This window comes from Leptosomus discolor, chromosome 8 (assembly GCF_034619465.1).
Source record: "Leptosomus discolor isolate bLepDis1 chromosome 8, bLepDis1.hap2, whole genome shotgun sequence".
In the NCBI taxonomy this organism is placed as follows: domain Eukaryota; kingdom Metazoa; phylum Chordata; class Aves; order Leptosomiformes; family Leptosomidae; genus Leptosomus; species Leptosomus discolor.
Genome location: NC_141398.1, coordinates 35,772,045 through 35,796,523, shown reverse-complemented (window position 1 = coordinate 35,796,523; position 24,479 = coordinate 35,772,045). Strand labels below are relative to the sequence as shown.

Below are 24,479 nucleotides of genomic sequence, written 5' to 3'. Positions count from 1 at the left end.
ACGGCCCCCTGGCAGGAGGGGCGCGTGGCCTGACGTCACCGCGGGCGGCACCGCCGGGCCGATGGGCACGCGCACGTTACGCACATCCCCACACCCCGCCACAAACAGTCCTCCCTGCGCGCGCAGCCTCCCCTCCCCTGCGGCCACCTCCCCGCGCCGGCCTGGCTGCGGGTGCTGATTGGTCGTCGCCTTCCCGCTTCCTTCTCCCCGTCCGAGAACCCGCCATTTTGAAAACCTTGTTGATTCCGGGGGTGAGAGAGAGAGGGAGTGTGACCGCCGACGGTGGGCCCGCAGCGCGCGACTCGGCGGGGTGCGTGTGTGTGTGTGTGTGTGTGCGTGTCGTCGTGCGGCGGGGCGCGAGCCAGCGCTCGGCCCCGCCCCCTTCTTCCTTCCGTGACTGTCGCCTCTAGCCGCCGTTGCTGCCGCAGCCGCGCCCGAGGAAGAAGCCAGAAGCCGGGGCTCGAGCTGAGGTGGGTCCTGCCGCCGTGGCCGTAACGGCGCCTGAGAGCGCTCTCCCGCCTCCCTTCCTCCCGCCGCGCCGTCCCAGCGAGGCGTGTGATGAGGGGAAACGAAACGGGGCCGCTGCGCCGCCGCGAGGGGGACTGTGGTGCGCTGGGAGCGCTCACCGGCGCCGCGGGGCCGCCTTCCCTCCAGGCCCCCGCGGGGCGGCGGGCTGTGTTTCCTGGGCGCTCCGTCCATCCCGGCGGCGGGAGGGAGGCGGAACGGTCCTGCTGCTTCGGGGAGGGGATTGGTGCTCGGCGTTGCCCCCGGCGCCCTTCGCCTTGGTTGCCGGCTCCTCCGGGCGCTGCCCATCGTCGTCGCTTTCTCCGGCCTCCGGGTCGCAGGTCGGGAACGGGACGGCTGGCGAGGCCGCCTGTGAAAAGTCCCGGACGAGGGTGGGAGTGCTGTTGTGCACGAGTAGCCTGCTCGGGGCGGCTTGCGAGACAGCTTCTCCCGGCGGGAAACGCCGACCACGTAAAGTCTTCCTAAAGGTGGGTCCCAGTACCCTTTTCCCTGAGCAACTCGTCCTCACGGACCTGGTTGCTGACAAGCCAAAAAGTCTCTTACTTTCCCGTTCCCCCTCTGGTCCCATTGAAAGGCGAAGGAAGGACAACATGTACTTTGCTAGGTTTCTCACTTGTGCGGACAAGTAAAATTCAGAGAGTAATATCGTGAAATCGGCGCCTTACTTTTCCATGTCAGATGAAATACTGGTAGTGACTCCCCCCCCCCCCCCGTGATTTAGCGGAGAGTAGTAAACTCTTTTTCCCCTTACTTTTGGTAATATGACTCGTTTTTTGTCATTTGGAGTGCTGCTGTTCTTTGGCACCTGCTAATATTGCATTTAAGCAGTTGATTTCATTGTTGTTTATTGAGTCTGACCCTTTGCAGATATTGTTGGCTTTAATGTTGGAAAAAGAAAATGGGCAATCATGTGATATTTTTTCCACAAGGGCTTATAAAACTGATGCTGTATTTTATTCCAGATCTGTAAACAGTGCAAGATTTTGAAAGCTGAAATTTTTCTAAAATGAACAGATACGATTATCTTCCTTTGTTAGATAGATTCTCTGTCGGTAGGGAAATGGTACTCGCCAAAGTGAGGTATTTTAAAGTTAACATTTAAGCCACTTCAAATGCTAAGAAAAGACTCCTCTTAAATATCCTAAGTATGAACCATTTATTCTTTTTCTGTTGTAGATATGTGGATTAAAACCAAAAAGCATTTTCAAGCCCTAAGATGTCGCAGCTATTTGAATTCTGAAAGCACTGTTATTTTTTTTCTGAATTGCTCGTAACTTTTATTTTTTATTTTTCTGTTCCCATTTCACATCTAAATGCGTAGCATATTTAACTTACTAGGAAACGTGTACGCATAGTTAACCGTGATCAGAAATAATTATTCAGTTTATAATACAGTGCACTAAGATTGCGGTATCTTAACACATTACAGTTATATTATCTGTTGTTATCTATTATGTTCCGTTATCTATTGATAACAGCATCAGCTGCTTTGAGTGGTTGTTTCTTAATGCTTCACAAAGCAAGCTTGAAGACTTGTGTGTGGAAAGAATTTATAACCTTTTAAACTGTTCTTAACCAGGCTAGTTGCAGAATGGATGGCAACTCCTCCTGAAAACTTTTGTGGGTTGTGTGTGTGGAGAATGCTTTAGTGTCTGAAAGAACGTGAACAATCACAATATGAGTAGTATGCCATTATTTCTACGGTACAAGACTTCTTAAAAAGCAAGATTCGTGTATTTTTCATGTATAATGCTATACTGATGGTGGTTTCCTTTTTTACAGAACCATACAACATGTCTTCTGTTTCATCTAAAGAAGATACAATGTCATCTGAAAAAGCAGATGAGAAACAACCTGAAACTGAAAACAAAGCTGAGGAAAGTGATGAAGATGAAGAAGAAGAAGAGGAGGAGGAAGAAAAAGGTACTTGTTTTTGCACTGAATAAGTTGCCCTTTAAAAAATGCCAAGCTTACTGCACGCAGTCTGCTGTGATCTCAGCTAATTGTACAATTATTGTTTAGGAGATTCCATAGTACATCTATCTCATGGGTCATAAATTGCTGCCTAGCAGACTATAACAGGCAGCACTAGAAACAGCGATGCTGATTTTCCTCAGGGAAGACTGAAGGAATTGCCAGCATCCTGGATTCCTCTGCTAGTGGGTTTTGTTCTTGTTGTATAACTTCTAGATAATTGTAAGAGGTAGTGTCCTTTATCAAATTATTTGTTTGAAAATGCATATTCAGAAAAGGATTATTTTTTGCCAGTAATGCTCTGAAGTATTCCATGTTTGTAAAAGAGAGAAACTTAAAAATTCTTTGCTCTGGCTTCGGAAGCAATATAGATGTCTTTGCTTAACTACAATTATTTAATTTAGTGAGTACTAAAATTTAATTACGTTGGAGAGATATTCCGTTTGACTAATTTTGTCAATAAGTGTCATTGATATCATAGGACGGGCAAGCAAGGCAGGTTGTGTGCTGTGGCACGTAACTGAAGAGGGTAGTCAAGGAATACAAGATGTGATGAAGGAACTATTGTGCAAAACTGTTAATTTCCAGCATGAAATCTCTGGGCACCTGTTTCACAAATGAAAGCATCCATGGAAACAGAGCTGCAGTATCGCCCAGTGAAAACTAAGTCACTAATGGTCTTGGCTTCATAAAAGAGCTGAAGTTTGTACAAAAGGTAGTAGAAAGGAAGGAGATTGTGCTGTTTGGGAAGCAATAGAGTAATTAGAATTAGATTTCTAGAAACAGCTGTTTTTTTTATACACACAAGTTATGTTCCACTCTGTTTTCAGTGGATATATACCCAGTTCTGATGATGTTCATACAGATTTTTGAAGCTGCTTTCAGATGTTTAATCCAGGATAGCCCATCTGTTTAGCCCTAAAGACAGTTTGGTTTGAAGTAAATATTTTAGTATGAAATGTTCAGGTGAAGCTTTGGGTTCTCCTGACATGGTGTCATTGAAGTGGTGATGTGCAAAGTATACATAAAACAATCCAAATGTAGTCATTCCTAAGCAGTACAAGAATTACTGGTAGTAATATTCTTGTAGTATTTGTGACAGAGTGCTGAACTGCGTAGCCCTGTGAGGTGTAGTACAGTCCCACTTGTTTTGTAGTACAGTGCTTGTGCTTCTGCCTCTTCTGCTGATATGTGTGGGTCCTCCAGCCCAGTAGTGGGAAGAGAAAATGTCTGCAGGCATGCTGGGCTCTCCTTCTGCCCATCTCGTGGTAGTATTCTCCTGGAGAGAGCTAAAGTGGAGCCGTGCGTATAGGGGCTGCAGTGTCCAAGAAGGAGACCGTGCCAACAGTGTCAGTTCCACACCTCAGAAAGGCAGTGAAGGGAGAAAAGGATGGGCTGCTGAAAATGTGCAGTGCTGCAGCCTCCACTGTGGGCTGAAGATCCCTTTAGGAAATGCCCAGTCTGGTCTTCAAGGTTAGATTGGATACAGGATTGTGGTTAAGAACTAGAGACTCCTCTAGTTGCATATATACGGCTTCATAGAATCCCATTGACCTCTTAGCTGAAGGTTGGAAAGTGCCGTAGCACCTGGTTATACAATTATCCATTTCTGGTTTGTTGTTTCAGAGATTTAGTGTTGTATTGCCTGTTGCTGCAGTAGAATCTGCTCATGTAGTGAAAAATAATATGTTTAAGGCAGCTGTCTTTTGCAGAAAAGAGTCTAATTGTTGAGGGAAAAAGGGAGAAGAAGAAGGTAGACCGACTGACCATGCAAGTGTCCTCATTGCAAAAGGAACCTTTTACGATTACACCAGGTAAGCTTGTCCTCTTGCATAAGAATTGTGAGTGTTGGGAATGATAATGAAACCTCTTAAAAGATCAAATTTGGTGAAGATGAGACCAAATTTAAGAGTCGTGATCCATTTTAAAACAGTAAGCCTATTATAGTTATATGGAAACCCTCTTCTATTCTGTAGCATCCATTTAAATCATAAAAGTGATATAATGTTTAGACTTAACCTGGAATAGGGTCTTCAGTAGCTAACAAAGGCAGGAGCAGCTAGAATAAAAAGAAATGCCAAGTCCTTCCATCTAGGTAGTATCAAGGAAGGAAGATAAAGAGACCGTCAGGATACCTAGTTTATAGGAAAAGGCCTGGTTAATGTTGGACCTATTATAATGTCTAATGCTATGCTGAAATAACTTTGCTTTTTTAAAAAAACAGTAGTTAGTTGAAGTTATAGACACATAGGTGAATACAGATGTGATGAATAGCATAATTGATTTTAACTGTTTCAGGAAAAGGACAAAAACTCTGTGAAATTGAAAGGATACAGTTCTTTCTGAGTAAAAAGAAGACAGACGAACTTAGGAACCTGCACAAACTCCTCTACAACAGGCCAGGCACTGTAAGACCTTAAAATCAATCTTGTGTATCTATTAGTTCTCATGCGTAGTGACAATGTTTGTAGTATAGGTTTTTTTACATTTGTACGTGTGGCTCTACTACTTCAGTGTCATTTATTACAAACTACTTAGTGAATATTGCAGGACCAGTTAAGCAAGCCCATAAATTTTTCTAACTCCCTATAAAAATCCTACAGAAAGGTGTACTGAATTGTAAGGCTGCTTGAATATGGGTTTGGGGTTTAAATTTTTTTGTTTTTAGGGGGAGAGGGGTGGTTTTCCTTATGAGGACGAGTTGGAAATCATTTATGTTTCACGTGCTAAAAGCTTCTGACATGATGCAGATCATAGTCAAAATACTCCACATAGTTGTTTTGTTCAACATAGCTCTTTCTTAATACTTCTGTTTCTTTTATGTTTGAAACCTGGTAGTGGGTTTTAATACATTGCTGCTTACCTAGTCATTTTCTCCTTTAGTTTGCGCAAAGCAGTAGAAAGTAAAACTACGTTATACGTAAAATCTTAATAGTGACTTTTGTCACATTTATCTAAAACAGTTAAAATACTAGTTAAAAACTGCTATGCTCGCTTTTGTATTTAAGGATGAAACTTAAAGAAAATATAATAACAAATCTTTCTTGAAGTCTTTCATGTATCAGTGATTGCGCCTTAAAATTTCAGAGTAAATACGACCTGCTTTCCTTTCTAATAGAGGTAGAATGGATGTAGGGAAATTTGGCAGATTGAATTTCACTATTTCAATTCACTTATCATATTTATAGGAGTTTGGTTTTAATCTCTTTGTGTATTTTGGAAACTTGAACAGCTAGTGCAGAAACCAGGAACTGAATGGTACTGGATGCATGCTAGCTGTAGTATCTCAGACCTCTGCAAATGCAATGCTTGTTTAAATAGCAAAGAAAGATCTGTTGCCTCAAGTATTCAGAAAAAGAACAGTATATATTCGATAAAACCTGCTTCTGTGAAATGTGCAGTTTATTCAGTATGGTGATAAACCAGACTAGAAAATTTCTGACTCTGTGCATGTAGAGTTTTACGAACTTTTGCGTTGACCTGCAATAGAATTTAGTTGTTTGATAGGAGAGGTACAATGACAGAACCGTGTAACTTTCTGATTTAACTGGATTTACTGTGGAAGTCGTCAAACAGCATCCATTTGCCCTTCATGAAACAGTAACACTTTTCTACTGTCTTTGGGTGGAGGTACTGGGATACCATTACCTCAGTCCATCTTTCCCACTTGGGATTGCAGGTCTGAGGTATAATTGATTTAAGGGACTCTGTTTATTGATTATGCAACACACTACTAAGGATCTAACAACTCCATGATTTAGTGATCAATAATAAATAATCTAATCTACTAATACACGCAACTGTTTGCAGTTTCATATGATATAATTGTAAATTGATTCTTAACGCTCCTAAAGCATACTTTAGCCCTCCCACCAATTATTTGGTTGCAATTCCACCCCCCTTTTGCTCTGCCCTCCCATATTTAGTCTTTTGGACATAGACTTGTTGGAAAGTCCAGGTGGATTGGTGCAGTGTCCCAATAGTTTGAGTCCAAAGATATGAGAATATGTTTATTTGCTCAGAAGTGTATCGGTATGGTTTCATCCAAAACTACATTTAATCAGAATTGTAGGGAACTCGGGATGCAGTTTAATACAGTGAAGATCAGATGTTGTCTTGTATGCATGTTCTGTGTGTGCTTTGGATCGTAATTAACGTTTTTAATAGAAATACAATACCATCTGCAAATTTCCTCTAGGTGCTGGATAAAGATAATTCTCTTTGGAAAAGGAGCTTAGTTTTGATAAAATTATAAACTAGTGGAGAAACTCCAGGAACAAAATTTGTAAAACTATTGAAAGTGAGTTCAAATTATTCTTGATAGTGTTAAAAAGATCTCAGAAGAATGAAAGATTTGGGGATGTTTTTTAACTTCTTTTTTGGTGAAAGGAGGTGGAGTGAAAACAAAGAACTGAATAAATTTGGGATCTTGATGGGAGCAGTTTTCCCATTACAAGTGCTGTGGTGATGAAAGCTCCACCCTGTTCAGGTGGCAGGTATGGTGGTAGCTGTAAATTGGGTGGTGTGTAAATGCAAAAATTGATCACGCTAAAGAAAAGGTTCAAAAGTACAGTTGTGGTCCTGTGTAAGACTTTAGAAAAACAAGTAAAGCAAATCTGCTTTAGCAGATTATATAGTAAAAATAAAATTCGCTATTCTGTAACAAACCTCATGGTACAAAGCATACAACGGGCTTCATGTGATCGTAGTTGCACAAACCTGCAAATAATCATGCAGTGTGTTCTAGACAAGCCTGAAATGGCAGGTGATTTTACAGAGTAAGTTATTAAAAGTACCAAGATCACAAGAACTGAATTGTTGCAGTTTGGCTGTCATGAGATCCATAAAGGCATGATCCATATAGGTTGTAACTTACAGGGTATAACTTTTTGTCAATGGAAAGCTAAATGCTAGAATAGATTTTTCATGGATGAAAAGTTAACAAATGTAACTGGATGAAAACTACTTGCAACGGAAAGTTATCTGTGTGTTCTGTTCTAGGTTGCCTCCCTAAAGAAGAATGTGGGTCAGTTCAGTGGGTTCCCATTTGAAAAAGGAAGTGACCAGTACAAAAAGAAGGAAGAAATGTTAAAAAAGTAATTGTCTCCATTGCTACTTAACATAGCTTCACTCACAGTATAACACTCCATTTTATTTTCAAAATGTTACTTGAGATTAAATGTAAGCAGAATGGCTGCTTTCTAGACCTCTGTGATCTGATTCTGAGCTCATTTTAATCAAACCGGTCTCTCATAACAACTTGAAACATACTAAGAAGAGTTAAATTTTGAACATTTTATTTACAATTCCTGGTCTTGGATTTAACTATTGCATGCTGACTAGCAGATACCTCTGTCAAGTGAGAGGAAAAACATTATTTCCCCAGGGCAAGCACAGTATTGTGAATACTTTGTGCTCTATTCATGATGCAAACTTGCATCCTTCTGTGCCTCAAAACCTTCCTCCTTCAGAATCAAAGCCATTTTTCTTATTGTGTATTAAACATACAGTCTGACTCCTATTCCTACAGTTGCTGTAGCAACTAGTCCAACAAATCTTTCTTTTTTTTTTTTTCCTTTTTTACTGTCTCCCCACATAAGCTGCTTCTCTATTAACAGAAGTTGTGCAGCTTGGTTTTGACTGGCCTCAAAGGGTTTAAAAATGTTGTTGCATGTTTGTGCAGCTAGTTGTAACAAATGAAAGAACTAATAACTTCTACACAATTGATTTTAAATCTTTTTTTTTTTTGATGTCAGTTTGTTGGCAGTGGGAAGGCTTCCAGAATCTAGAACTTGCAAATATTCCTTCCTCAGATACACAGCTTTCTAGGAGTAGAGTTTGTCAAATACATCCTTATCTGCAAGACAAACTCTGTCTCAGGATGAGTTTTGACCATTTCCCACTAGTTTAATTGAATAATGTTTCCCCTTATCTGCGAAAGGTCACAAAATAAAGTGGTTTTGCACATTTTTTTCATATTTCCCATATGAAAGAACTGCTAGTTAAGTTTTTTTACCCTTCAGTTTTCAGCAAATAAAAAAAATAACCAAACTGAAAACTGGTTGCGTTGTCACTCATACCAAGGTAGAGCCCGGTGTGTTTGTGTTAGTGTGGTTAGTTCTGCTACTGTTCATAGCTGCGTATGAAACACTGCTGATAGGATTATTAATTTATTCTGACTCTGTGGTTGATTTCTGCCCACGCTGTACACTTGTCGTCATGTTTTAACAGCATTGACCAAGGTGAACAAAGGACAAAACTCAATTTGCAGAATTTTACTGTTCAGTTTATAAACTAAGAAGGAGGGTTGAGATTGCTGTGTGCGTTAGAGTTCTTGGACTTGCTACATCAGAACTACTTGCTATGGAAGGTACTGACTCAAAACTTGTGTGCACTTGTTATTCCACACTTGAACTGCGTTTTAATACTTTGGACATTGTTTGCTGTTACCTGCAGATGTACCTTCATAGCATTAAAAATATGAAAGGATTTGGGAGGTGATTCTTTATCTATATTTGTTCTAACCTAAGTTAAAATACAAGGACAAATTCCACATATAACACAAGTCATAAAGAGTTTTAGTTAAGGTAGCACTAGAACCGTGAAATCCTAAGTTCAGTATACAAGGTTTTGAAAGCCTGAAACAGAAACTTTGATGCTATGCAGTTTTTAAACCTGTTAAGTGGTTTTAACTCTATGGTATTATTGTCTCTTAAAATACGAGAGACTGACTTTTGATTCTGCAGGAATACTTTACAAATACTCAGTATATCCCCAAAAGCTAAACAGGAAGGCTTCCTGCATGTTAAGATTGCACACATTTTTATAACATTGTCCAGAAAAATGATTGAAGGATTTTACTTCATCATTGGAAGGATGGTGGATGAACTGTACTTTGAGGCAGGGAGATGTGCTGAGCCAGTTAAGATTTTCTGTTCCAGTGCCCTAAAATATGGGAGCACAAAATTGTTCTGCCCCCTTAGAAATCTCTGAGTTTAAAGGGACAGTGAAATTAAATGCTACTTTAGAGAAGTTGTAGGCTGCCATGAAATAGTTGCACTGACTTTTTAAATAAACAGTGAAAAGTAAGTTTCCTTTGACTTTGATTACCAGAAATATGTTATTAGACTTGTGAAAAATGGTTCGACAAGGAATCCACTTTTCAGGCAGCATTGTACAAAATGGGTGAAGAGGAAAGTTGTAAGCATTTGAAGGGAGGTGACAGGTAGAGTAAGTTGGGTATTTGTTTTGTGTGTTAAATCTCATTAAGCTTGCGTTCTGATGTCACACCCTCACAGGATTTGACACTTTCCACTTTTTTCAGTACTGGTCAGACAAAGGATAAAGTGGGACAATTGGTCCAAGATCCTTTCAGATTAAAGGGGGTGGATGTCAAAGTTTCTCTTAACCTTCTGTCTTCATCAGAGGTACTTCCATAAAGGGGTAAGGAGCCAGAGAAAATAAAGGGAGACACCCCCCCCCCCCCCCCCGCCCCCTTAGAGTTCAAGTCTTGTACCCACTGGATTTAGTTTCCAAGATTGATTCTTTCCGATGTGTAGATTAGGAGACATTCTGGGGAAGATTTTTTATTTTTGCTAAGATTTTCTGACATTTTGTATATCCTGCTTTACATACGTGTGGATTTGGGAATTTTGTTTTATTTTGCTTTATGTAATGTGGTGATGGTTCTTGCTTAACTATAGATAAGACTGGAAACGTAGTTAAGTGTATATATTCATGTCTCTTGTCAGGGTGCAAACAGAAACCAGATAGCAGCTTCCAGCAGTCAAATGCTGACTGATTGTTTAGGATGTGACACTGAATCTTCTTTTTTTTCTTTTTTTTTTTTTTTTCCCTCCCCTTGTCAGGTTTAGAAATGCAATGTTGAAAAGTATCTGTGAAGTTCTTGACTTGGAAAGATCTGGAGTTAATAGTGAGCTCGTAACCAGAATCTTGAACTTCTTAATGCACCCAAAATCTTCAGGCAAGGTGAGATGCAGATTATTTATGCTTGCTTTTATAGCTCTGTTCTGCTGGAAAATGCAGTTGTGTCTATTGCTTATTATTTGCTTGTTACCAGTGGCGATATGATTGCTGTTGTAACTTACTGAAGTAGCGATGTCTTCTTGAAAGACAGTAGCTCTTCTCCTGCAGGCATCCATAACGGGGTGAGGACTTGGGTAGAAACCCTAAGCTTACGTATAAGCGTGCCTGTTACACACCTAGCGCACAGAAGCGTCTGTGGTCAACACGTGAAGCTGATTAGAGATATCCATACCCAAATACCAGAGGTAGCTTCTGCTTTGTGGCTGAATGGAGGGGAATGGGCATAATATGTGAGCAAGAAAGAAAAAGAGAAAAGGTGTTAGAGCAAGGAAATAAAGCATGAAATAAGCTGTCAGATGTTACCTGGGTATGCTATAAGTTGGCAAGTGTGTGTGAAATCACATTTGGTCATTGCAAAATGGGACTTGTTGAAAGGCTAGGAAAGCTTGCTTTAACTAGTATATGCTAGTGCATTAAATTCAGCTGCCAAGACTAGGAAACTATTATTAGTCTTCTTGGACCTTCAGTTTTTAATCTAAAAGCAATACTTAAATAGTTAGGCTGTTGCTCAGGAAATTAAATTTATTCCCGGCAAACACTGGTAAGTGACTTGAACAAGGGTTCTGCGTGCTGCCTTAGGGACACTGATACCGAGTGACAACAAAATGCAGTTTTGCATAAGACACGACAGAATTCCTGTCTTTAAGTTTTCTGAAGAGTTGTCAGCTAATTTGTTACCAGAAGTAAAAGCTTGCTTTTATGGGCCGGGAGGACATAAGTAGGTAAAAGGTTCCTACTAGATTGTTCTTTCTTGCTTCCCTTCCCTCAACCTTTGAAGATTTGTTTGGTTAGGGGAGTGGAAGGGGTACTTAGCTTAGAACTGAAATTGCGTTTTACTCTGTAAGTGGATTTCTGCTTACTGCAAATGTTATGGCTTAAGTGTAGTACAGAAAATAGTCCTGGGTTTTGTTACCAAGTCTTAGAGAGCTCTATGTTTGTTTACTGTTCTTTCGTGTGATTTGAAGGAATTGATAATTTCAAAATTCACTTTTGTATTCCTGCTTGGATGACACACATCCCCTTCTCTCAGCCATTGCCAAAGTCCAAAAAAACGCCAAGCAAAGGTGGCAAAAAAGAACGCAGTAGCGCCGGAACAACAAGAAAAGCAAAACGCACCAAGTGCCCAGAGATCTTGTCAGATGAATCCAGTAGTGAAGAAGACAAAAAGAAGGAAAAGGATGACTCTTCAGAAGAAAAGGAAAGTGAAGATGAGGTAATGAGGATTTTTGTTTGTTTTTCAGCATGGGGCTAAAAACATTCGTCTGCAATTTGTCATTATGTGGTTGTTATCGATGGGTAATTCTCGGAACAGGCAGAGTTGGAGGTAAGTGGTATTTAAGTGGATGAATGGTTTGAAAGAAAAGGGAACACATCTGCAGTTTCTAAGAGATTTTCATAATTTCTTAGTGCATTAAAGTTAGAGAATCAATAAGATAAAAGGCAAAGATTCTGATTCTTGAATGTATATATGCACCTTATAAATCCACTTGATACATGTCATTTTGGGGCAGCCAGGATTTCAAACATAATTGATTGCATATCTTGTATCATCTTATGATGACTTTATTGTAATTTCATAAAAATTCCCTCTATCTATCTGTCTTTTTTTCCCTGTATAGTGTTTGATTGGATACCTAGAACTTAACTTTGAATTCAGTAGAAGTCCCTGACTTACCGGGCTGCATTGGTTTTTGATCTTGGTTCCATATTTCTCCTGGATTTTATGCCCTAACCTCTCTTTTAGGGTTCCGTGTCTTGGATCACAAGGTTAAAGCAAGCAACATAGTCAGCAGCCTTACAGAGATCCCTGCGATCTCCAAAGTGATCTCATCTCACTGTACTTTCTGTTCTTCTCTGTTTTCTTTGAAGCTTCTTTTAGACTTGCGTAGTAGGAGAGAAATGACATGAACTTTTGTATTTAAGTTCAAGATACCTTTCCCTGTACATTCCCTTTCAGCCCTGTACTTAGTCACGGAACAGACATGAAACATTCAGGGCCAGTACAAGTGTACAGCTGATTTGTGTACAAAGTGTACGCTGATTTGTCCATCTACCTGAAGCCTAGGAAAAAAATTAGAAGGAGCTGCAGGCTGCATCTTATCCTATATTTTGATTTAGATGGGACTGCCTTTTTAGCCTTAATCACAGCCCTGCAACAAACAGCAGTTAGTTGACTGTTGGATGTCCAAGAAAATTCTTTATGTGAGCTATGGGACCTTTGGCTGTAATGTAAGATCATTTTTTACTTGGGTTACATTCTGTCTGTTGCAGTGTAAGTGTGACAGGCTGTTAAGTAAGTAGCCTGAGCTATAGAAAATAGTCTCCAAAATCTTGTTGAAAGGCCAATCTATGTAAATTTAACAATTTGGTTTGTGACTGTCATTTTGATAGGTGTTGGTTTTAATTTAAAAAGATGATTCAAGGAAATTTTCCCTATGCCTCCGTGAAACTTAATTCCTATTTTGCCTTTTTCTTTCCCCACAAATGGCAAATTGAAAGATGGCTGAAATACTGAAAGTTAATTTTTATATTTGTTCTTCCTCTCTTCAGCAAAACAGTCTTCCTACTGTGAGGAGAGGAATATCGCCTTCAGGTTTACTTACAGAAAATTTTTCAAGAGCTCAGTTAATAAAAAAAAAAAAAAACAATAAAAAAATCCAACAAACAAAAAAAATCCCTCACAGTAAGCCACTTTGATCTAACTGGTCTTTGCCTTCTTTCAGAAGGTAGGAGTTACATATGTCTGCCAGACAATAGCAAAGGAGATTGAAGTCTTCAGAAACTGAAGTTGACTTGCATGGAGTAAAAGCTTAATTATTACAAAAACACTAGTATGTCAAATTAGTTCGAATATTAGGAAATGGTGAAATGGAAAATGTCTGCGTTTGTACAGCTTTAAGATTGCAGCACTTAAAAAATAATTTAGGTTTATTAGTCTGATTTATTAAATACTGCTTTCATGAGTTGCACCGAGTACTAATGGGTGCAATATAACTAAACGTTCTATGAACGAATCTTAATTGTTTAGATGTGACTGTTTGCTCAGTTGACTATGCTGCCGTTTTAAATATAAATTAGAATTATGAATTCAGTAGTTCCTGTTACTTAGTTTGTTTTGTTTCATGATGTTCTTTCTCTGAAGTATGGTTTATTCCTGGTCAGTGTTCCATGTTTCTGCGAGGAAAGCTTTCAGCCTTGTCAGAAGTACTGTCTAAAGATTTTGTGTGTTAAGCACACATTTAATTTGTGCCAAAAATGCAGTGCAGTGATATGTGTATACTGTCTGTATTTATGTTCCCAGTTTCTTCTGTTGATGATAATTTATTGCATTAAATTTGGGGATTTACTGGTCACCATAGTTGGCCAAATTACAGGTTAGCTAATGTAGTTTCTCCTCAACTAGTGCAAAAAAAATTAGCTGCATGTAGTCTTAGAGAGCTATAGCATCTAGAAGTAGTTGAACACAACGTACCATGTCCTTTTTTAAAGGAACATCTTTGAAGTGATTTTATAAGCTAATTATAAGTAATTATGAATGGAAGGTTGTAGCACAACCAAACTACTAGTATCATCAAAAAGTTCTAGCTGTTTGAGAGTCCCATGTAGAAGGACAATGTGAAATTTAAAGGAATATGGGAATACTTTGTGGACATGTCCCCCCCATGGTATAGGGGTAGAAGTGCTAGTAAAATGGCGTAATTAAATCTGCTGATGTAGTTTGTATTGACAGAAAGGATCGTGTCCATTGTGGAAAAGAGGTGCGGGTTGTTTGGGTAAAAACCATCATTTTAATCTTCTATTTTTCTTCTTTATAGCCTCCTAGAAAAGCATCTAAAAGAGAAAAATCTAAAAAGGTTACCTCCAAAGCGAAGAAACCTGTGAAGGGTACAAATGTTAAGAAGGCAGATAGCAGCACTACTAAAAAAAATCAGAACAGTTCTAGAAAAGGTAAATGCTTTAAATCTTTCATCATACATTATGTTGCACCTTAACTGGTATGCTTGTTGGAAAGCAAGCTTTGCAGCTAATTGTGAAAAAACGTAGAAATTGGTGAATTGTTGGCTTGCTACTTGATGTTTCTTTCCTTACAACAGTAATTAGAAAAAAAATTTTGCTTTGGGTATACTTCATGTAATTTCTGTTGTGTACATATATATAACTTTTTTATTTGCATATAGGCTGAAAGTATCAGCCTAGTTTTCCCTTCTGCTGGAAGAACATTAGCAAAATTATGTTAGTGACTTCACGTTAATTTTTTATAATTGATCCAATAATACGTGTCCCACTGTGTATGTCCTTTGTTCAGCAGCTTGATGTGTTTTTTGTTAACATGGATATGAGTTCTACATGCATCCTGTTGCTATTGGTTTTCTCATATCTGACAATACTCATAAAAGATATATATACATTGAGTTATAATATGTTAATACTTGTGTAAAGATGTCAGCAGTGCAGGCGGAGACAGACTGGTTTCTGTCTAAGCAGCTTTGCAGAGAAGGACCTAGGCAGGGGCAGGTGGTTCTGCAGACAAGGAGTTGAGCCCAGTTCAGCAGTGTGCCCGTGTGACAAGGGGCAGCGGCAGCACTCTGGGCTCTTCCAGCAAGCGTGCGGGAAGTGATCATTGCCCCCTGTTCAGCACTCATGAGCCTGCCTCGGGGTGCTGTGCCCAGCTTTGGGCTCCTGGGGCTAGACAGGCATTGACATACTGGAGCAAGTCCAGTGGAGGGTCACTGGGATGGCCAGGGGGCTGGAGCACAGGCTGTAGGAGGGGAGGCAGAGCCAGCTGGGCTTGTTCAGCCTTAAGAAGAGACGGGTAAAGGGGGTTCATGCTGCAGTCTGCAGCTACCAAATGGGGAAGGCAGGGCCAGGCTCTGCTTGGAGGTGTGTTGTGAGAGGGTGGGAGGCAACAGGCACGAGCTGCCACCAGGGAAATTGCAGTTAGGTGTTCAGGAAAGAAAAGCTTCCCCATGAGGGTGGTCACACAGAAACGGGGCCTAGAGCAGTTGTGAAATCCTTGTTGTTGATGTTCAGAACTCAGCTGGCAGGGCCCGAGCACCCCTGTTGGCCCTGTTCCAAGTGGTAGCTTAAACAGATGATCTCTAGAGGTCCCTCCCTTCCCACCTTAAATGCTCTGGCACTCTGAGATAACAGCCATGTCTCTGTCAGAATTGTATGAGTTGTTAATGCAGCATACATCCAAACTGCAAACATGCTTCATTTAATACCAGCATTGGCTTGTGTATACTATAGCACAGACATCAGTTCAGATTAATTGCCCTGCTTGTCAAGAGTATTAAGAAAAGGAATGCTTGAACTCTTAGACATAGAATTATGCTAAACTTCTTTCATAGCTTTATTTCTCAGCAGAGTAAACTGGCCTGTGCTAAACTCATTGTACTTTCAGATTGGCTGCTGGCAGTACTAATGTGGCTATGTGTGTGTCTGCTTCATTTTGCCATCAACACATACAGATATCTGTCTAAAAATACATGTTAGGTATGTGTTTAGCATATATGCTGTGTAATATAGTAATAATTTCTTCTTTACTCCTGTGTTTCTGTTTTGAGTGTATGTTTGCAGTACAAAAATCAAAATGTTCCGTAGGTCTTTCTATAAGCCCATTATCTAGATCGTTTGGCATCTGCTCTGAATTTTGTCTTGTTGGCAGTAGAGGAACTGAGTGGATGTTGGAGTCATTCAGTCCATTTTTTTTGCTGCTGGAAAAGATTGTAGGAGTGTCTCGTGCCTCTTCAACGGTTCATTTGTTGTCATGGTGTTTCTGATAGCAAGTTCAGTAATAGAGCATTGCAAAATTACAAGATCCTAGTGCACAGCACTGCTGGGGAAAAAAAAATATCCAAACTCCTTTTTAAAGCAAATAAGTCCTTTTTTCTTTTTTTAGGGCCATAATACCTCCATTTAGAATTGTTGTAATAAACCTTTTTTTTTTAGTTTGATAGATTAGTCTGTTCCATACTTTCTAGAGTAGATATTGATTTTTAAACTGATAGTTCATCAACAATGATGTGGATTTGTAAATAAATGTAGTACTGATAGCATTAGCTTTGTCTTTAAATGGATGCTTTGGCAAGATATCTGTTCTAAGAGAGAACATCTGCATCAGCTGTTTGGGGAAAGTTCTGATGGCTTCTGGTTTGGAGGAAGAAAGCAAAGTGAAAGTCTTTTATTACAATTCGAATTATTCTTCATATTTAGAAAGTGAGTCTGAGGATAGTTCAGATGATGAACCTTTAATTAAAAAGCTGAAGAAACCACCCACAGATGAAGAACTGAAGGAAACTGTCAAGAACTTGTTGGCCAATGCAAACTTGGAGGAGGTCACAATGAAACAAATTTGCAAGGAGGTAAGCAAATACAGTTTTGCAATCTCTTTTTAGGCAGTGGGTTGTCTGTGAACTGACTTGGGTCATCGTTTCAGCAGTGGAGGCTTGCACTCTGCACAGTGGTTCGAAAACAAGGTAGTTTTTGCCAACAGCTATAACAAGGATCTTAAGATACGCAACACTGCTACCCAACATTAGAAAGGAAATCTCCAAAGAAAAAGTAGCTATGTGGAAAGTAGCAGTATTACCTCCAAAACAGCTGCCATGTATTGAAGTGAAAATATTTGAGATGTTGAGACAGTGCGCAGCTTGCTACTGTCAAAAGGGGAGGGCTGTGTCCCACTCCCCGTACATTTCTCCTGCTCACCTTGCTCTTCATATGTTCTCTTTATGAGTGCATTCAACTCTCATCTATCAGCAAAAAATGAGTAGTTCTTAGCTGTTACTGAGTTGAATTAGTTCAGCAAGGGGATCCATTAATTGTCAGGAAGGGACCATGTGGCTGGAAAAGGGAAAGGTGGGGAAAAATGACCAAAACACAGACAATTCTGTAGCTGTGACGTTTTCTACAGTCAGTTAACTCACGTATTTGTTTTCCTGGTACTTCCAAGAACTCATATGGAGAAAATTAAACCAGAAGTTATTCTTATGAGAAAACCGTGTGTTTATATTCTGTACAAACTTTTTGTCATGTTTATAGTCATTCTGGAAGTCTGAAATTTGGCATATTGAAATAAAATACTCTGCAATGGTTGTCAGTGTTGGCATCTGTTTTTTGTTTGTTTGGTCCTCTCCCACCCAGTTAACCAAAGAACAGTTCTTGAAGAGCACTCAAATATGTTGACTCTGGTATTAGTCACTTGAAAGGATCTCAGTTTTACTTATTACCAAAAAATAAGCAAGTCTTGGAATTTGGTATTTGTTTAGCTTCCTGCAGTAATGCAGGGGTATCTGACTGCTTAGAGAACATGTAAGGCAAAGCTTAGAGAATTCTTATTTGCCTGACATGACAAGCTAGGCGTTTCAGTTTGGTTTATGTGGTCAAAATGAGCTTGTCACTTTCTGTAATTAACAGAGGGCTTTTGCGCAGTTGTAATGCTGGAAGTACCTCACCAATTTGTGCCCTAACTTCATTTAAGTTCCTTCTAATCATACAATACATTGAATGAAAGTAATTTGAAGTTTGTTTTATTTTTTTACCTTTTTTTTTAGGTGTATGAAAACTATCCTAGTTATGATTTATCTGACAGGAAAGACTTCATTAAAAAAACAGTCAAAGAGGTAAAGACTTTATAATTTAGAAAACATTCTGGGTTGGGTTTTTATTTCTTCTGCCTATTAGACAGTGGCATGGCATCCTGTTACATGAGTTCTAATAGCCTCCTGTGTAGTATTGGAAGTTTAGTGCTCTGATAAACCTGAACTCTGGCTCTGATTATTTTTTTATTATTTTGTATCCCTCTTTCAAAAATAACTGCTTCAGACTCTATTTTCTTAGCATGCCACTACTACTTTTACGAATTTCTTTGGTAAGCAGAACTAAAATTAAAGCTATCGTAACTTTTGATGACTTTTACTCTCTGAAAGCTATGCATTTGCTTTAAATTACAGCCTTGGCTGCAAGGTGCACTGTAAGTGATGCACTGACCACATATGTTCATAGGTAACAGTGCATGAGGCTGTTTAAGCTCTGCAGACCTGCAAGCTCTGGCAATGAGAGAAGTCAAAAGAGGATAAAGCTAGCTAGCTGTTCTCTGTATGTGCTGCTGGTAGCACAGTTCTAATGTTGGCTTTAAGTTTGCAGCACTGAAGACCAGGCCTAATCTAATATGTAACGCCCTCATGACAAAGGGTTTATTGTCCAGTCTGTGGTTGGTAATTTGTAAAAAAACCCCAAAAACTAAAACAAAAAAAAACACCAACCAAAAACCCCCCACCAACCCAAGAAAACCTAAACGTCAAGTTCAATTACTTTTGCTTGCCCCCAAACTAAAAATGGAGCTAGAGAAGTGAGATTCACTCAGTAGAGTTAATAAAGTCACTTTCCTGTCTCTTGTGGCTTCGTTTGCAGATGTTCGTATATGGCTATCTAGGAGTAGTTCTGTCTGTGTGCTGTGCATACATGTGTTGCTATCAGCAAAGGCCTAAGAGCGATTTGTCTGCTGTAGGGATGGTCTCAGTTTTTTGTGATAGCAAAAGTAGACTGTGTTTTCTTGATACTATGATGCAAAAGGGAGAGGCTGTATGTAATTGGATTGAGAGAAAGGAGAAAACTAATACAATTCTCTTTTCAGTTGATTTCATGATCTGATTTGACTGTGGGAAATGAAGATTCCTGGTTTTATATTCCCATGGATTTGAAGATCTGATAGGCACCAGCAAAAGGAATTAATTTGTCTTACCCTTGTGGTATTTAGCCAGAGCTGATTCTGCTGATCTAATGTTAAGAGTGTTGATGTAAATTGCTTTGTGTAATTTTTTTTTTTTTTTCAGAAACAGATCTGCATTTGATGCAGTTTTTAGTTGAACATAAACTTAAGTTTCGAGCATGGCAATAAATGTTCCCTTTTTTATAGTTTTTGTACATTTTTAATTGCTTTGTATAACTAGATTCAGTAGAACCATCGTAGCTTTTTAGTGTGGATTACTAGCTTGCAGGAGATTTTAAAATCAAGTAAGATGAAAGTTGCTTATCTGCACATATACATGCAGAGACTGGAATATTGCAGTATTGATTATAAAGATATTTTGAATACATATCCGTTCTGAAAATAACAAGAGTTAGTCACATGTTAATGTCTTTTATATTCTGATCCATTCTACAGATGCAGAATTATTCTGAAACTAGCTTACTGTCTTGCATGTGTAGGCACTGAGAGAACTGTCAAAGCATGGTAACTAATTGGCATATAGATGTTATTTTTGTACTTTTAAAAGGCTTTCTGTTGTGTATATAAAGTTATTTCAGATTTCTTTTGTGCAGATCAGTTTTTTAATCTTGTTATCTTAGGATTTATGACATGAAATGTCAGTGTTCAGCAGTGAGGCTGTGATGAAAAGTGGTATGAAGAAGTTTCATGAAACTACAAATGAGTTGAGGTTTTACGATATTTGCCCCGTCTTACCTTGTACAGAAGCGAAAATGTAGTTTTATACTTAAGCTTTTCAGCGTTGTTTGTACAAAAGACTACAGATACATTTGTTTCAATGGCTTGACATAGTAAATAAAATCCCTCCAAAGGCTATAGGAAACTTTCTAAAGTTCACTTTGCGAAAAATCTTTTACTTTAGTGTCTTGACTTGATGGCCTAGCATCTCAGAAGTGGGTATCTAAGATGTACAGCTGGGAGGCTTGATAGCTTTGGAAATCCACAGTGGGGCTTCTGAATCGGGTAGCACTGACATGTGGTTAAGCTCTCTTCTGAATGGGAAAGCTCTCTTCAACCTGAGCCTTGGTGCCTCAACATGGACAATGGTACTTTTAAGCCTGCGGTCTTGAACTTTGGCCCACAGCTTTTCAGATCTTTGTACTCTTTGCATAAATTGTTGTTGTTTAGGTTAAACCTTGTTGCAAATATGGGAAGTCCTACACTTAAAATCATGAAACTAATAGTTGCCAAAGTGTGGGCTGCCATTAATGCCATGAGCACAGACTCTCTCTGACTGTAGTATTGCTGGAAAGACAAAGCGTATTTTTTTGGATTTTATTATTGTACAGTGGAGAAATAAGGATTCATAAACGAGCTAAATTCTGAAAATGTTCAGCCAGTTAGACTATTAATCTTCACACACTTTTTGAATTTCTTTGCGTGTAATCATTTATAATAAGGCTGAATGTAATGGGGGGGTTTTGTATTCAATAAATGTCTTTCACAAAAATGTCAAATCAATTTTGATGATCTAACATTTGCTTAAATGTATAGTAAAAAATATCTATAAAGAAACGAGGTTGTTGTCTTTATCTTGTAGAAACTATTCAAGCCTGATTCAGCAGGCTTCTCTACTTTAAAGGTACTCTTGCTGAAATGTATGTCCTTGCACCAGGGTAAGATTTTATGTCTTCTATGAGGTTGGTTTGGGGTTTTTGGGGTGGTTTTGGGTGTGTGTTTTTCTCTAAACTATCTTAGCATAAAGAACACTTTTTAAGTTGCAATTAAAAACATAAAAAGTTTCCAAGTCCTGCTTAAAACCCAAAAGCTACTTGTATCAAATTTTGTTGGGTTTTTGGATGGGTTTTTCTACAAATACCTGAACTGTATTGTGTTTTTTATGTAAATATACCAGCCAGCTTTAATTCTGCGGGTCAGGAAGTGTTTTTTAAGATGAGTGACATTTTTTGTAGCGTAAATTCTAAAGAAAACTTACAAAAGGATAGTGTACTTCTATTTATTGTATATACACATTACTTGCCACTTTGGAATTGCATAGATGGAATGGAAGTGAACTCAGCATCCTTCAAATGCTTTGTTTAAATCTCCACTTTGTTTAAATCTCTTAACTACAACTCGGTGTAGTCCTCAACAGAAAAGAAGTGTCTGAGTTGTTTCCTTGCTGATCCATCGGCTGCAGCTGATACAAGATTCCAGTTCTTTCTACAACTGGGGGAAAGGCTTCAAGACAATGCTAAAAGGTAAATAAAATGTCCTGCTTATCCTGATGCTATTGGATTAAACCCACAGCTGATCAGGGCTCTAAATCCTGTACAAAGATGCTCATAAAACCCAGAAACTGGCTAACTGGATAAAAGGTAACTGAACAAAGCGCTCAGACGTATACCTTCCAGATGCTTAAGAGTCCTGAATATTGTATTCTAGAAAAATAGTCCTAACATCTTGATTGCTTACAGCATAATTCCTACAGTCCAGCGTATTGGTTCCTCTATTTAGTTAAGTCTTTGGTATTCAGTATTTTGGCTGGTGACCTGCAAAACCGCACAAATTAACCTGAATGACTTGCTTATGTATAACCAACTGTTCTTATGAGTGAGCATGGCACTTGAGGTAACAAGTGTGTGGGCCCTTTAGGAGAAGGAAGGTGGAGAGGGCTGGAGAGGAAAGGGAAGGGTAGAAGTTTTGAGTGGAGAGAGGTTACATGTCTTTAGGAAAACAGCTGAGTTGGAGTGACGTGGTAACCCATGGTACACTGCTCAGGCATGCCTAACCAAGGTGAAATTAGGAAGACAACTTTCAGAGCCATCCCACTTTTGTCCCGAGGCTCTAGACTAATAGCCTTCTTGGACCTGAGCAGGCTGCTTATAGCATCTGTGTTCTTTCTGCATTATCCTGTCACAAGGCATATGACAAAGCAAGATCTGTGAATGTCTGGGTTTAGATTAGCCACTGCTAAGCTGGACTTAAAAATAACCCTTTTGGAGGCCAGTGCTTAATCTGGACAAATAATGCCCCTGGCAGTCTGCACAGTGATTCCAATAAGGTTTATTAGCTCTGTTGCTGTTTCAGAGAGAGGGCAGCTCATGACTGCTAGTTATTCCTTTTTCCAAATCAGAAAGTTGGCTATAATGAAGTAGCTTCGACTGAGCTAGATGAAAGCATTCCTGAAATGACTTCTGGTCGTGGTTGTTATTTTAGTTCTCGTGGTTTAGGGAGAACTGTGGAAGAATCTGTAAGGCACCAGAATACAGTTTGGAAACTGATTTAGTAAAATCAATGTTTCACTTGCTGAAAAAGTGAAGAAACATCTGGAATGCTGACAAGTGTGATGTTTTCCCTCTGCAATGAAATGTCTCTCCTGCCTTTGAATTTGGAAGTATTTATTAAAGCAAGAGGCTAGAAGTTGTAGGTCTAAAAAAATTTATTCAGATGGACCTTGACTTGCTGGAGAAAGGGGCTGACAGGGACCTTATAAAGGTCCGCAAAAGCAAATGCAGCATGCTGCTTCTGGGGTGGAATAGCCCTGTACAACAGTGCAGGCAGAGACAGACCGGTTTCTGTCTAAGCAGCTTTGCAGAGAAGGACCTAGGCAGGGGCAGGTGGTTCTGCAGACAAGGAGTTGAGCCCAGTTCAGCAGTGTGCCCGTGTGACAAGGGGCAGCGGCAGCACTCTGGGCTCTTCCAGCAAGCGTGCGGGAAGTGATCATTGCCCCCTGTTCAGCACTCATGAGCCTGCCTCGGGGTGCTGTGCCCAGCTTTGGGCTCCTGGGGCTAGACAGGCATTGACATACTGGAGCAAGTCCAGTGGAGGGTCACTGGGATGGCCAGGGGGCTGGAGCACAGGCTGTAGGAGGGGAGGCAGAGCCAGCTGGGCTTGTTCAGCCTTAAGAAGAGACGGGTAAAGGGGGTTCATGCTGCAGTCTGCAGCTACCAAATGGGGAGGGCAGGGCCAGGCTCTGCTTGGAGGTGTGTTGTGAGAGGGTGGGAGGCAACAGGCACGAGCTGCCACCAGGGAAATTGCAGTTAGGTGTTCAGGAAAGAAAAGCTTCCCCATGAGGGTGGTCACACAGAAACGGGGCCTAGAGCAGTTGTGAAATCCTTGTTGTTGATGTTCAGAACTCAGCTGAGCAACTAGCTCCACGCTGGCCCTGTTCCAAGTAGCAGCTTAAACCAGATGATCTCCAGAGGTCCTGGGGGTAAGAGGACGGCAATACTGCATAACTTGCCCTGCCTTTTCACCTGACCTCCTTCACTGGACTGCACTCAGTTGTAGACTCACTACTTCACTTTCAGTTCTGATCCAAGTTTTTGAGAGCTGGGCTAAAAGGAAAAAAAATACTCCCTCACACCAACTATTTTTTTTGAGGGACTGTCATTCTTTAGGGCAGTATGATGCAATCTGCTGATTTGTACTTTATTTTAAAAGCACCATTAGTGTTTTGTTTCCATTTTGAAGACTGTTATTCTTAAAATTAAATGAACATTTCTTAAGACCAGTGTCAGGTGCAATGAAAATAACTTCCTGCAGGGAGTTAGCATTAGGAGAACAAAGCATGGGATACAAACTTTGAACTGCTAATCAAGTATGACAGGGTTAGGGGAAAGCAGTGAATCTTCCCCACAAGAATGCTTTCAGTGGTCCGACCTACATGTGTTAGTGGTTGAAATAAACTTTCAAAGGGAGTAGGATTTTTTTTTTTTTAAGTTGCCTGCAGTCAGACTTACACTAAACTAGCACCTAACCTCCTATTCAACTATAACGTAGATAAGTGTTATCAGAATTTGTCATTGTTTGTATTTCAGATGTTTTGGGTATGTAGCCAGGCTTGCACGTGCTTAGTGATCTGTGCTAGCAGGCACCTTTCAGGACCATGATCCTGCAAAATGCTCATACAACAGTTATTCAGTGAAAAGCATTAAGTGGTTCTCTGGTGATGTTTCTGGCTACTTTAAAGTTACAGACAGTGCTAAAGAATTATCATTTTAGCTTAAATTTCCTCTGGCTAAGGGAAATAATCTGATACAAGCTTATGAATTGCTTTGTAAACCTCTGAGGCAAAAGACACTGACTATTATGGTATTGTCCAAATAACAGCAAAGTTAGTACTTAAAGCTCAGAGAGGGCTGTAGAGTAGCACTTC

The 24,479-nt window shown here is 39.8% G+C and overlaps 1 protein-coding gene across 3 annotated transcripts in view; it reads left to right on the top strand.

Moving 5' to 3' along the window:
* Window positions 1-282: 282 nt before the first annotated feature.
* Window positions 283-24,479, top strand: part of DEK (DEK proto-oncogene) — a 29,497-nt gene continuing 5,300 nt past the window's right edge. The window contains exons 1-11 of one of the 3 annotated variants that reach the window (XM_086469540.1): window positions 283-310; window positions 2,308-2,448; window positions 4,212-4,313; window positions 4,798-4,907; window positions 7,501-7,595; window positions 10,368-10,488; window positions 11,636-11,818; window positions 14,421-14,553; window positions 16,822-16,970; window positions 18,162-18,230; window positions 21,464-21,579. In XM_086469540.1, the coding sequence (XP_086325666.1) occupies window positions 2,319-2,448; window positions 4,212-4,313; window positions 4,798-4,907; window positions 7,501-7,595; window positions 10,368-10,488; window positions 11,636-11,818; window positions 14,421-14,553; window positions 16,822-16,970; window positions 18,162-18,230; window positions 21,464-21,579 (1,208 nt within the window). In that variant the 5' untranslated portion in view covers window positions 283-310; window positions 2,308-2,318. Of the gene's footprint in view, window positions 311-368; window positions 471-2,307; window positions 2,449-4,211; window positions 4,314-4,797; window positions 4,908-7,500; window positions 7,596-10,367; window positions 10,489-11,635; window positions 11,819-14,420; window positions 14,554-16,821; window positions 16,971-18,161; window positions 18,231-19,243; window positions 20,840-21,463; window positions 21,580-24,479 lie in introns of those variants that run through there. The other 2 variants (XM_086469538.1, XM_086469539.1) reach the window with 2 other exon arrangements.